At 34.2% G+C, this 14,327-nt stretch overlaps 1 protein-coding gene across 1 annotated transcript in view; it reads right to left on the minus strand.

The window, feature by feature from the left end:
* CLEC9A (C-type lectin domain containing 9A) overlaps window positions 1–13,420 on the minus strand; it is a 19,471-nt gene extending 6,051 nt beyond the window's left edge. Inside the window, exons 1-3 of the mRNA XM_077871104.1 lie at window positions 11,414–13,420; window positions 9,867–9,947; window positions 1,658–1,804 (exon numbers count right to left, since the gene is read on the minus strand). Of these exons, the coding sequence (XP_077727230.1) occupies window positions 1,658–1,804; window positions 9,867–9,947; window positions 11,414–11,504 (319 nt within the window). The 5' untranslated portion in view covers window positions 11,505–13,420. The remainder of the gene's footprint in view (window positions 1–1,657; window positions 1,805–9,866; window positions 9,948–11,413) is intronic.
* Between the last annotated feature and the right edge of the window lie 907 nt (window positions 13,421–14,327).

The raw sequence follows: 14,327 nt of genomic DNA on the forward strand, positions 1-14,327 counted from the left end.
CCACTTTAGTTGGAATATATACTGGGCCATCAGGCAAGATAATAATAAGTTTCAAGTTGATGTATACATTCTGAGAGTTAAATATGAAAATGTTTCCTATAGGATGCATAGAACAAACAGTGCACTTTGAGAAGTGATTTGAAATATGTGGATGAAGAAAACTGAAGGAAAACATAAGTGACCAATAAGCTTATTTCAGGACTCAGGTATAACTTATTTGTAAGCCATATTGTTTAATCAGTTCTATGAAATCTGTCTTAAGAAAGAATGTATTCACAAAAGAATTGTGCTCAAGAGTATAAAAGGGGAACCAAAAAGCAAGAATTTGACCAAGTGTTTCTTGCACAGAGGGAAAGACAATGAAATTTCCAGAATCCTAATTTCTAGAGAGAGGCCTTCTATCTAAGGTCACAAATAGTTCATTATCGGTGTTCAGGGTTGGCTGTTGAGTTATTTAAAGTTCTTCAATTTCTTTTTTTTAAACTTTTTTTTTTTATTGGAGTTCAATTTGCCAACATATAGCATAACACCCAGTGCTCATCCCACCAAGTGCCTCCCTCAATGCCCATCACCCAGTCACCCCAACCCCCTGCCCACTTCACCCTCACTGATATTTTCGCTCATTTTCTCTCCTTTCCCTTTATTCCCTTTCACTGATTTTTATATTCCCCCAAATGAATGAGACCATATAATGTTTGTCCTTTTCCAAAGCTTTTCAATTTATTTTGTTTGGAATCTATGCTAATTAGTGTCTTAACTATTGTTAAAATTATAGCAAGAGTGGTGTTGACAAAAGCAGCTGAAAGATTGGAGATATATTATTTGTAGATCTCCAAAATGGATTATTGCCAGTGTCTCAAGGTTAATGGCTCAGAGGTGGGCCTAACTTATGCTTGCATAAATCTATTATATTTAAAAACCCTGTTGGGCACGCATTGATTCTGTAAACTTTTTTTTTTTTTTTTTTTTTTGGCTAAATTTCAACTAGAAGGTAGGTTTTCAACCTCTTTCATTGGTAATTATTTAAATGGTATCCTACAGGGATGATTAATATCAATTAAGCAACCATAAAATACTTGACAAAGTATTTCTATGCAACACATAGAAATAAGGCTGTTTTAGGTTTAAAATTCTAGTAAAAAATGTAAAAGATAAATTTGAAGTAATTTCATAGAATTTTTAAAAAGAGTTGAATTCTGCTTTGTTCATGATAGTATAATTTCATGATAGATACTCTGATTTTTAAATTTATTTTCTGCTGAAAGAGATATCTAAATTTGAATCTAAAGCATTGTTTAAACTAAATAAATTGAAGAATTTAAAGCTATAAAGATATACTTCTAAATTTGAATGATTGAATAAAACAAAATGCTACTTTAAAAAAATCTGATCTACTAATGCTACACATTTCCCTTTGCAATTTAACTGTATGTTTTTTAAATCTGCATTTCTTGAGATCTCAGTATTCTCCACATACTATTGAAGTATATAAACATATAAATAACATTGAACTGGAGTGTGGATGAAAAGATGACTCTCCTAATTTAAAATTCTGTCTGCAATTTTGTAGACAGTAAGATGAGTGCCACTGTTTCTTTTGAGGAATTGGTGCCCATATTTGTATCTGCACCATGGAAACTGATTTTGTATCAATTACCTGAACTGAAAGAGTTTTGCATCAAGGTTTGGCAATATTTCATCTGAAGGTTATGGTTTCTCTCCCATTGTGTGAAATTCAACAGTGCTCTGTCCTGAAGGATGAGCTTTTCTCGCTGTTTCATTGCAATGGTAGATACCTGGAACACTTCAGACAATAACAATAATTCTTAATTAAAAATACTGACAAATTACAACACAATAGTTCTTCCATACAGAGTAAGGACAACTATAGATTACTGATTATTTTGTGACTTTAGTTTGCACCAAGTTTTTGTTTAAAGTTTACACTGTTCAGGGATCCCTGGGTGGCTCAGCGGTTTAGCGCCTGCCTTTGGCCCAGGGTGTGATCCTGGAGTCCCAGGATCGAGTCCTGCATCAGGCTTCCTGCATTGAAGCCTGTTTCTCCCTCTGCCTATGTCTCTGCCTCTCTCTCTCTCTGTGTCTCTTATGAATAAATAAATAAAAATCTTTTAAAAAATATAAAAAAATAAAGTTGACACTGTTCAAGAATCAAAAACTTCAAAGGATACAGAGGAAAAATCCCCTTTGCCACTTGGATGGATGTACCCAACTCCACTCCCCAGAGCAGTCAGGCTTATGAATTTCTTTTTTATTCTTCCATACATATTTTGAATTTTATCAACCAATGAATATAAAATGCTTCCTCTTCTCTTTAAACAAATAGTAACAATCTACTTATATGGTTTTTCATCTTTTATCTTACCACTTAAAATATATTTTGGGCATAATTCTGTATCAGTATACAAAGAGCTTTCTCGTTCTTTTATTTTAACATTATCAGATTCCATTATAAGGGTAAATCATGATTTATGTTAGTCATTCTCTACTAACTTTTAGACTATTTGTAATCTTTTGGTATTCTGGAAATAAATACTGTAATAAAGGACCTTAATCATACATAATTTCACACATATGCAAGTATATTTTTAAGAGAAGTTGCTAGGTCAAAGTTTATGTGCATTTAAATTGTATATAGATATTTTCAAATTACCTTCGTGTAGGTTGTTGCAAGTGGTATTTCAATATCATTTGAATTTGCATTTCCATTTTTACTCTTGGTGTTGAAACTTTATTTCATACATATAAGGGTAGTTACATTTCTTTTTCTATGAAGTGTATAATTATATATGGCTTATATAATCACATGCTGTAATTTTTTTCATTGGGTTTCTAGTCTTTTCGTTATTGTTTTATATGAGGTCCTTATTGTGCTATGAGAATTCATTCCACACAGGTCCGGGATCAGCTTGAACAGTGTTTCTAAAGTTCCTGCCTGGCACTGTCCTCTGGACAAAGTATGAGACATACTGAATAATAGTATATAACTTTGTAATCATCAGTCTGAGGATTTTTTGGTCAGATGATCCTGGCTTGTCAGCATTGTTTACTGATGCCATATGAATGATGATTTGCCCCTGGTCACAAGGAGATTCTGAGTAGGCTCTGCTGTTGAAGCTGATTACCTGGCAGAAATATGGCTATGTGGTCAGCATAATATAAAAATACCCAAGCAAGACTCATCTTGGGTTCCCTGCTACCAAAGTGCTCTGTGTTCCTGACTCAAGAGAGAATTTACATCCTGAGAGGACAGTTACAGAGGGAAGACAAAGTGCTTATTTGCACCCGGGCTCTTCAGACCATATCCTTACCTTAATGTGGTTCTTAAACTGTATCCTTTTCTTGTAATAAAATGTAGATTTGTCAGCACTGTCATTTCAAGTCCTGTGAATCTTCTCCATTCCTATTTAACTGATTCTGTTACCGCACTTAACATGTTGGTAATGCATGATATGAGCCATGAATCTCCCAGTGTCTTTTGATTTTGCTTTTGGTAGTTCACCCCACATACATCAGATGCTTTTTGAGTCATTTTTAGCAAAAGTCTTACACCTGAGATTATATTTTTATAAATATATTTCACTTTCGTATTTTGATGTAGCTGCAATTTATTTTATTGGAATGCATAAGATATGACTTCCAAATTCTTTCCCTAGATGGCTAAATTGTGCTCTCATATCATTTACTGAACAACCCTCTCCTCATCCTCTTTTAACTGCCATCTTTAGCTTACTGTAATTTTCAATAAACTACTTTGATATATTTATATTATTTTAATTATATTCAATCTACTTGCTTATCTACTCATATGTCAATACCACATAGGCTTCATTATTTTAGATTTATAATTTATTTCTATATTTGGCAAGGGCAGTCCTCCCGTTTTCATATTATTTTTACATTTTTTTGTAGTTCTTTACCTATAAATCTGAATAGCTTTTTAAGTCAGTTCTTTTTTTTTAATATTTTTTTAAAAATTATTTATTTGGCAAAGAGAGAGAACAGGAATACAAGCAGGGAGAGGGACAAAGGGAGAAGGAGAAGCAAGGAGCCTGATGCAAGGCTCTATCCCCGGACCCTAACATCATGACCTGAGCTGAAGACAGACACTTAACCGACTGAGTCATCCAGGCACCCCAAATCAGTTCTTTTTAAAAATCATATTATAAAGTATCAATTCCTATTTTATTAAATATTTTTTAACATAGATATTAACTTTCTTTATGCTGTTTGGCTTTTATAGAATTCCTTGAATCTGTTGCTTTATATTTTTAATCAGTGTGGGAAAATATTCATGTAATAAGTCTTAAAATAATATTACTTTTGTCTAACTCTCTCTGTCTTCTACGCTTGGGTCTACTATTACACATATGCTAATATTTCTCAATATACTCTAGGACTCTCATCCTCTTCTATGTTTTGCTCAAGAGCTATGGACAATGGATGAATATGCCTTATCTATCAGTAATCCTGGTTGCTAGTGGCTTGGATTATGTTCCTTCTTCTTAGCGAAAGGTTGAATGTAACCAGAGTGGGGAGTAAGAGAGTGATGTTATTTATTTATTCTATTTATAATCTGGTATGTTTGGAAATTCCCTTTTAGGAATTTGAAGTATTGTTCCAAAATTTTGAATTTTGATGTTTTCTAGATTAATTATATTCTTGAGTCTATTTCTGTTTTGTTTATTACTACCTGAAAAGGTTGTACTACATAAAGCTGTAATAAAATTGGAGAAAGGGAAAGGAGACTTCTCTTTAGATTCCCCCTAAATGGGAAGCAAGGTATTGTATCTTTACTGGTGTTCTGCTTGTAATCAATTTGCAACAAATGAAGAACAAAGATTCAACAGTGTATTTACTTAGGAGAATATAAAACAAATGTTTTTAAAGCCCTCAAAATAAGAGTATTTTTTATATCATGTTATATGATATATCTAATTGATGAATTAAGAAAATGAAAAAGAACAGTAAAAATAAATGGAAAAATATGACTTTTTAGAAAATATTTTGCACAATAGAGTTTTTAAAATAGAAAGTAATTAGTATAAGTCATATGGTAGGACAAATAGAAAATATAAAATAGTAGGAAGAAAATAAGAAATTACTCCTACTTACATTGAAACCTACCATTCAAATAACAGTTGCTAATAGTTTATATCTATTGAAACTTTTTCCATATGTGTATGTAAAAAACACATCTATTTTACATATAATGTTTATGAAACTGTATTTTTCCATTACTGACTTATTAATCATCTTATTTCATGGCAAAATATTGCATAACCATATCTCCATGTTAATAACAATAGTTCTAAAAGACTTCTTTAAATTACTGCAGTGTATCCTTTTATATCAATGTAACATGATTAATTTTTACCAGTTATTTTATTTTCAGATATCTATGTATGCACTTTTGATGGTATATAGGAATAATTTATAATTAATTCATTCATTACTTTATTACCATGATACTTTAAACAGGATATAGATTTCCATTCATTGCTCTTTGTGAGAAACATGTCCTCTTTTCTACTATGCATATTAAATTACATACATTATATGTGTTATAATGTATATAGTACATTATTATATATATAATTTAAATATTAGTATTGACTTTTACAATGAAAATTTTCATGGAAAAAACATTTCACATTCTTTGTTAAAATGGAATGATGATTAAGATAAAATAATTATTAAAAATTAAACATGATTTTTATAGCTCAAAATCTACTGGCTATAACATAATCTATAACTAGGAAGGACAAGCAGTTAGGAATGTTTGAAGTACACAAATTGTTTCTTGTTTAACACAACCTTTTTGTTTCTATAACTAGTTTTATTTAACAAAAGTCCTAAGAATATTTTGAGAATGTATAAGATGACCTTGGTAAATGACAATTTTTGGGGGGAACCCACCACGAGCTCCCTTCCCAGTGGGAAGTTTGCTTGTCTCTACCTCACTGCCTTCTCTCTGCTCATTCTCTCCACTCTCTCTCAGATAAATAAATGAAATCTTTAAAAAAAAATGACAGTATCGATAGCACAAAAATGAAAGTCACTATACTTGAACAAAAGCCAATGGTAAAAGTATTTTACATTGGTATAGTGATATTTAAAAGTTTGAGGGATCCCAGGGTGCGCAGCGGTTTAGCGCTTGCCTTGGGCCCAGGGCGCGATCCTGGAGACCCAGGATCGAATCCCACGTCGGGCTCCCGGTGCATGGAGCCTGCTTCTCCCTCTGCCTGTGTCTCTGCCTCTCTCTCACTGTCTGCCTATCATAAATAAATAATAAAAAAATAAAAAAAATAAAAGTTTGAAAAGTATTTATACTTATTAACACACAACAAAAGAAAGCCAAAACTTTTATTTGTAAGTATGTCCCAGAAATAACTGAAAGTTTTAAATACTTTTTAAAAAAGATTTTACTTATTTATTCATGAGAGATACAGAGAGAGAGGCAGAGACATAGGCAGAGGGAGAAGCAGTTCCTCGAGGGGAACCTGAATGGGACTTGATCCCAGGACCCCGGGGTTCATGTCCTGAGCCAAAGGCAGATGCTCAACCACTGAGCCACCCAGGCGTCCCAAGTTTTAAATACTTTATTTTCTGGCTAGCTTTTCTTTATCTTCATTGAAATATTTTCTTCACCCAACTTTTGTTCTGGAAGTTAAAAATATTGTTTAATACATTCCATGGGATTACGACATTAAAAAACAACAAAAAGTAAACACTGATATTGTCACCATATATCTCCTTCTCCTGATCCCATTTTTAGTTACTTCTTATATATCCTTCTGGTATTAACTGACATATGAAGAAAATATTGGTTTTCAATCAAATTGTGGTGTACTGCATACATGACTTTAGACGTTGCTTTTTTCACTTAAGGATGTATCGGGAAGACATTTATGTATCAGTCCATAGAGAGCACCTGCTTTTTACTGCTGTTGCTTTTCCACCCTCCCCCCTTTAAAACCCATCTCTCTCCTCTCCCTCCTTCTCCCCTCCCCTCTTCTCTCCCCTTCTTCCTCCTCCTTCTCTATTTCCTCTTCTTTCTCTTCTCCTCCTTTCTTTTCTTTTCCTCCTTCTGTTTCTCTTTCTTTTCCTTCTTTTTCTCCTCTTTGTTTCATGGTATTCCATGGTGTGGATGTAATATTGTACTATTGTTAATTTAAATGATCCCTTAAATGATAGGCATTTAAGTTCTTACAATTTTTTTTTATATCCCGTTGCTATATGTGTAGGTTTATCTATAGGAAAAGTTTCCAAAAGTGGGATTTCTGGGTCAAAAATAATTAGTATAGTTTAAAATAACCCAGAGTTTGTCAGGAACATGATTGTCATAATTTATCTAAACAGATTTCATGAACTATACAGAGAGAAAAACAAAATTAAAATTGTATTGACAGCAAGTTTCTTGAGGACATGGAAAATGTAGAGTATGCTTTTACAAACACCCTTAGTATGTACTATGTGTGTTTTTTGGCTATGTAATAATTGGTGATTGGAGACTATAGGTTCATTTTTTTTTTTTTTTTTTTTTTTTTTTTTAATTTTTATTTATTTATGATAGTCACAGAGACAGAGAGAGAGAGAGGCGGAGACATAGGCAGAGAGAGAAGCAGGCTCCATGCACCAGGAGCCGATATGGGATTCGATCCTAGGTCTCCAGGATCGCGCCCTGGGCCAAAGGCAGGCGCTAAACCGCTGCGCCACCCAGGGATCCCTAGGTTCATTTTTATATAAAGACAAATTCTATATCCCAATTACTTAATAATATTACTTGAAGTATTGCATCTTTAGATAATCTTATTTTTAATTGAAAATGTTCTTTATAAACTTCATTTGTTTTATCTTCTAACCCCAGGTAGTTCATATTTATAAAGCAGCATTGAAATTTATTATATCGGTGTGATATTTAAACCATATCTTTTGATATTTGCAATGCCAGTTAAATATGAATTCTTGGGGGATCCCTGGGTGGCTCAGTGGTTTAGCGCCTGCCTTTGGCAGGGGGGCCTGATCCTGGAGCCCCAGGATCCAGTCCCACGTAGGGTTCCCAGCATGGAGCCTGCTTCTCCTTCTGCCTGCGTCTCTGCCCCCACCCCCTCTTTCTATGTCTATCATAAATGAATAAATAAAATCTTTAAAAAAATATGAATTCTTGTACTGTCATTAGAATGGAGTTCAACAATATTCTGTTCAAAGTGTCCAGGTTTTAGAAAAGAAACTGAATCATTAGATGTTAATTGATTTATCAGTTAGATCTCTTTCAACCCTGGAATCTATTTCCAGTGTGTCTGTTTGATAAATATATATTTAAATGTGAGTTCCTTAAAAAAAAAAAGACTTGGATTTGGTTTAAATAATGCATTTTTATATGAAGCACAAAGAGAGAGTAGGGTGAGATAAGGAAAGCTTTCTGGAAGTGCTAACATTTGCTGTGAGCAGTACAATTTCTTTTGAGATGATAGACAAGGTAACAATTCTTTATTGAGCTTCTAGTAATTCTTAAATCAATTTTCTAAGAAGAATCAGGAAAATAAACTCACAGCTAATATGAACAAGATTAGGTTTCTTGTATTTTGTGAAAGTAAATCTGAACCCATCTCTTTCTCATTGTAGAACTCATAATTCTCCCTCATTGCTAAAGTCATCTACATAAAGAAATGCTTTGCCAGAGCATATGAAAAGGAAGAATTATCTGAACTATAATTTTTATCTCTGTCTTTCTAACCTTCTTAGTAGTAGCATGAGTGATAATGCAGTTATTAGTTGTTTTTTTTTTGTTTATTTTTTAGAATCATAGCCCTGTAATTATATTTTATAGAAGTTTCACTTGCCAGATATGAAAACATGTCTTAAATTTAGACTAAAGGAAATAAATGTGATTAAATATGTCCCACATAAAATGCTTAGGTTTGCATTAAACTTATTAATTTGTACTTTGCCTAATATAAAGTGAAAGACTTACTAAAATAATCTGCATAAAAATAAGTTTAGAATACATACAGTTTTAGAAAAGAAAGCTTTATACTTAATCCTGCAAATTGCTTCCTTTAGCATACTAATATGATTCACAAATTGAATCCTAATAATAGGTAATTATTTGCATTATTTTTCCCAAAGAGACCTACAGCATTAGAATTGGGATAAAAAACATGCAAATGAACATTAAATGTTATTAAAAGTGACATACTAGTGCTTTGTGAGTTATATAAATGTGCCATAATTTAAATTAGGAACACTTGGGGGGTCTGGGTGGCTCAGTCGGTTAAGCATCTGACTTCAGCTCAGGTCATCATCTCATGGTCCTGGTATTAAACCCCTTATCAGCCTCCCTGCTTAGCAGGGAGTCTGCTTCTCCCTTTCCTTTTTCCTCTGTCCCTCCCCACTCTCATGTTCTCTCTCTTGAATAAAAAAAAAAAATCTTAAAAAAATTAGTAAGTCATTATTTTAGATCACTTATATGCATTTACATGTTTCTAATTGTTTCTCTATTTATAAATTATGACATTTTATTTATAATGATATACATAAATAGAATTGTATATAAAGGTATATGCAGGGATGCCTGGGTGGCTCAGCAGTTGAGAGTCTGCCTTAACCTCAGGGCGTGATTCTGGGATCCAGGATCGAATCCCACATCGGGCTCCCTGCGTGGAGCCCACTTCTCCCTCTGCCTGTGTTTCTGCCTCTCTCTCTGTCTCTCATGAATAAATAAATTAAATCCTTAAAAAAAAAGCTTTATTCAGCATATATGTAGGTTTGTAATGTATAATTGTGTATAAAGTATATGAAATATATGTATATAGATTATTTTGAAGATATCCTTGTGTACTTACACTTGAGGCCCAAGAAAACAGAGGTTGCTATTGAGCCCACGCAGAGAATACATGTAATCACCGTCACCAGACACCATGCTCCTGGAGTAGGATGGGGCAATGACAGTGAGTTAGAGAAAGTAGATGAGAAAAATGGGTTGGGATAAAACTAGACTGAATGAAAGAAAGAATTAGTATTCTTACTCGAGAATCCTTGAGGCCATGGGAATTGTGATAACAGGAAAAAAGAACTCCAACTTTTTGAAATGCAAGTTAAAACTCAGAACACCTTTGATTTAAAAAGATGTCAAATCCAAGAGGTTAAGTAACATACTCCTCTTACCTCTTATGGTGCTACAATCTTACTAACTAGTTACCTATATTCTATTCTGACAATCTTTTAGAGATTATAGCAAACCAGGTAGCAGGCTTTCATATTTGAAAGTAGAAATGCTGTGGCACATCATCCCTTTTCAGTGCCACTTGAACATGACTATTTCTGAGATATTTCTTTTAAACATACAATTTTGGATGAGGAATACCTCCCCTCCACCCCAGGTAATCTTGCATCTATCCAGGAAAGAAAAATGAAGAATGTGTGGTTTGTTATATTCTTAACACAAATCAGAGAAAAAATAAAACTTACCTTTGGATTATGTGGTAGGCTGAATAATGCCCCTGTCCCAAATGCCCATGTCCTACTCTCTGGAACTTGTAAATGTTACCTTTTGTGGCAAAAAAAGACTTTACACTGTATTAAGTTAAGGATCTTGAGATGGGGACATTATCCTTTTTATCTGGGCCTTTATAAGTGAGAGGTTAGTGGTCAGGGTGCTACATGATGATGGAAGCAGAAAGAAATTTGAAGGCGTAATTGCAGGCTTTGAAAATGGAGGAAGGGGCCATGAGCCAAGCGGAGCAAGAAATGCAGCTCTAGAAACTGGAAAACACAAATAAATGGAACCTCCCCTAGCTAGAGCCTCTTGAAGGAATGCAGCCCTGTCAACATTTTGCCCAATGAAACCTATTCTGGAATTCTGATCTTTAGAACTGTTAAGATACTAAATTTATGTTGTAGTAACCCTCTTGGTCTGTGGTAATTAATTATCAACATGATAGGAATCGAATACAAATGTTACAGAACACCAGGACTGATCACCATAGCATACAGCTTCAGGCTGGTAGGATTTTCAGTTTTTCAACCTCTTTTTTTCTCTTTATTTCCTAGTGTTTGTCAGGTAATTTTCAGGGCATTTTATACAGGAACTAAAATAATAAAAATATATGATTTTTTTCATTTATCTTCCAAATCCAGGAATTCTTTGTCCTTCCAGCAAGAGACAGGGGAAAAAGTTACCATATATTTGTCAAATCCATTGATCTCTTCCTTTTGCACCTTTAGTTACTCTTCCACATCACTTCATTTTTTAATATTAGCATATCATGCACATTATCATATGCATGCATATGTGGGTTATTTCATTAGAAAAATCACCTTGGGCTCATCATAGAACAGGAAACAAAACATAAACTGCAAAGTCTTGGATTGAATAATTAGAACTGGTTACCTGAATATTTGGTGGAAGATAGGTGTTTCTGGTAAAAGCTTGGTGTTGGACTATCCCAACGAAGAGAGGTGTATGTTTCTTCCTCCTGCATGTCTGAGATGCTGTGATAGGTAAAGCAGTCCACATGAGAAGCTAAGACAAATAACTCCTCTTACGGAAGGAACAGGCTCGTGAAAGAACTGAAATTGGCTACTTCTCACAGTAGTGGGAAACTATGTTTGGGTTTAATATATAGAATAGATGCATTTTCATCTGGAAAGCAGAAGTTTATGAAGTTTAAGCCAAAGTATAACTTGCTAAAGTAGGAAGTGAGAAAAGAAACCGAATTGAAAGGGCCTAAGGTAGAGTAAGTTATTGCTCTGGGTTCTGAAGTGCAGCAGTTGTTGAAGTGGATTATACCACTGGATTATTACCAAGATGAAAAGAATAGAGGTGCAAAAAAAAATGCACTTCTATTTGGTACAAAACATGAAGAATGTGGATGACATAGACAGCAAAGATCCGAGGTTAGCTCACATTGGACAAACCAGGGTATAAGGAGCTATAGATCATTGTGTATCCTTATCCTTAAAAAAAAAAGCTAGGAAGGAATTTCTCCCCTAAAATAAATTTACCCACTGTATTAGTTAGGGTAATGCAGTTTCTGTGACAAGTAAATCTCAAAAAAATCAGTTGTTTAACACAATAAAGATTATTTCTTGCTCTCGTGACAATTTAGCTCCAGTAATCCTGGTTAGTGGGAAGATTTCCTCCAAATGGGACCCAGGCTTCTATCTTGTGAGACTTTGGAGTCCCTTAGAAAGGAAAAGAGAAGATGGCAAATCCGTGTCTACTTCTTGAAAGCCATAATCAAGAAGTAACATATAGCCACATCAACTAATGCAATGCCTGTTTTAGCTCTAAAAGGCTGGGTCTGATAAATGTAATTTTTGCCTGGCTGGCAAACTTTTGATGACTACTTTGCTCTAAATGAGAAGCATGAATTATTTAGTGGATAGATGGCTATTTCTGCCACATCTTGTGATTATAGCCTTGGTATTAAGAAACTTGATATTTTAATCATCATTCACTTATTGGCCATTTGTCCTTATGACCAAGGATCATATCTTGATAATTTATAGTTTGCAAATCTCAACAATCTGCAAAATTGCAATGTTCTTTTTTGTTTCACTATCTCCCTGGATCAATCATTGATCTCTATAACAAAGCAAAACAAATGGCATACTCAAAGAGTAATCTAAGGGCATTGGATAAAGACATTGTTTATAAAGTTTGGGGAAGGGGTAATGGGAACAAAAAGAGGTGCTGAAATATGCATTGGGATGATGTTATCACCCCTAGGCCTGAGGAGTTAAGAGGAGGGTCTTTGAACCTTGTGACTGTCTGATGGGGGCCATGGCCTAAGATACAGAACACACAGCCTTTGTCAAATGTGGCATGGTAGGGAGAAAGCCAAGGGAATGAATACCCTGACCATGCTCTCCTTTTACCCTTTGATTACTGTGAGTGCCTCCCAATAGCTAAATTAACTGTAAGCCAGAGGAAAGTTGCTCCAAAAAGTGTTGTTCATCTGAGCTCTACCTCCCAAGGCACAGGGTGGGCCTGAGAGGATCTTAGGAGGTAAACCCAAGCAAATTCTCCATACATTTCAAATGATTTTCCTGCGACCTGAGATTCTAACCTGAAAAATAATGTGACTTAACTCTCTGTAGCCTTTATCATGTAATGATTTCTATCCTGAGGAGAAAAAGAGGAAGAAACCATAAGTATACCAAACATGCATAAGACTAATGTTGGGAGTACAGGAAAGGAAATTCAGTGAATTGTCATTAACTCCCAGGTGCTCTCAAATTTTATCAGTACCAAATATAAAGCTCAGGAAGATCTAGTTTTCTCTAATACAATACATTCTCTGATAAGTTTCTTTGGGGGAAACATTGGGCTCTCCCAATAAAGGATTAATATGTTACTTGTATTGCTCTTGTTTTTAATTGAACTACTTGCTATTATTTATTACATTCCAAGCACTGTTTCAATGGGCTTTTATGTGAATTATTTTGATTCTCAAAATAGCTCTCTGATAGAAACACTATTATTAGTACATTGTAACTTAATTGTAAATTGAAGCACAGATAGATCAAATTATTTACTGAAGTTCACTTGGGTAGTTAAGTGGAAGAGTTAATATTTGAAACTAGGTGGTCTTATCACAGAACCTGTGCTATTAAAATCTGTACTATTCCAATTTCATGTATAAGATGCTTTTGATCTGAGTTACCAGAGAAAAGAATTTTTGTAGGCATGGTTTGATTGGTTTATATATTTTTTAAAGATTTTGTTTATTTATTCATGAGAGACACACACAGAGAGAGGCAGAGACACAGGCAGAAGGAGAAGCAGACTCCAATGCAGGGAGTCCAATGTGGGACTCGATCGTGGATCCTGGGATCATGCCCTGAGCCGAAGGTAGACGCTCAATCGCTGAGCCACCCAGGCATCCCTATAGGTTTACATTTTTTAATTATGTTTTTTTGCCACAAATGAAGATATTATTCTTTGAAATTTACTGGTGCCATAGTAACATATAAACATGTTTTTCCGTTTGTGGGCAATAAAACACTAAAGTCCAGAGATACGGTTGGTTGTTTTTGGATGGTTTTCTGAATTATTAGTTCCTATTCCATTTCTCTAAGTCAATAAGTAAAAACAGTAAAATAATGATACTATACCTCAAAAGCCAAGATCTCAAGACATTTGAAGTAGAAACAGAATCTGAAGCATTTGCATTATTTTTCCTTAGTCCCCCCAAAATCTGCTTGTTGATATTGATAATCTACATCAAGATAAAGATTCAAGTGTCTTTGAGTGTTAGAGCACGAAGGTAAGTAATACAGATTTATTGAATATATATTAC

This window comes from Canis aureus, chromosome 25, assembly GCF_053574225.1.
Source record: "Canis aureus isolate CA01 chromosome 25, VMU_Caureus_v.1.0, whole genome shotgun sequence".
Lineage (NCBI taxonomy): Eukaryota > Metazoa > Chordata > Mammalia > Carnivora > Canidae > Canis > Canis aureus.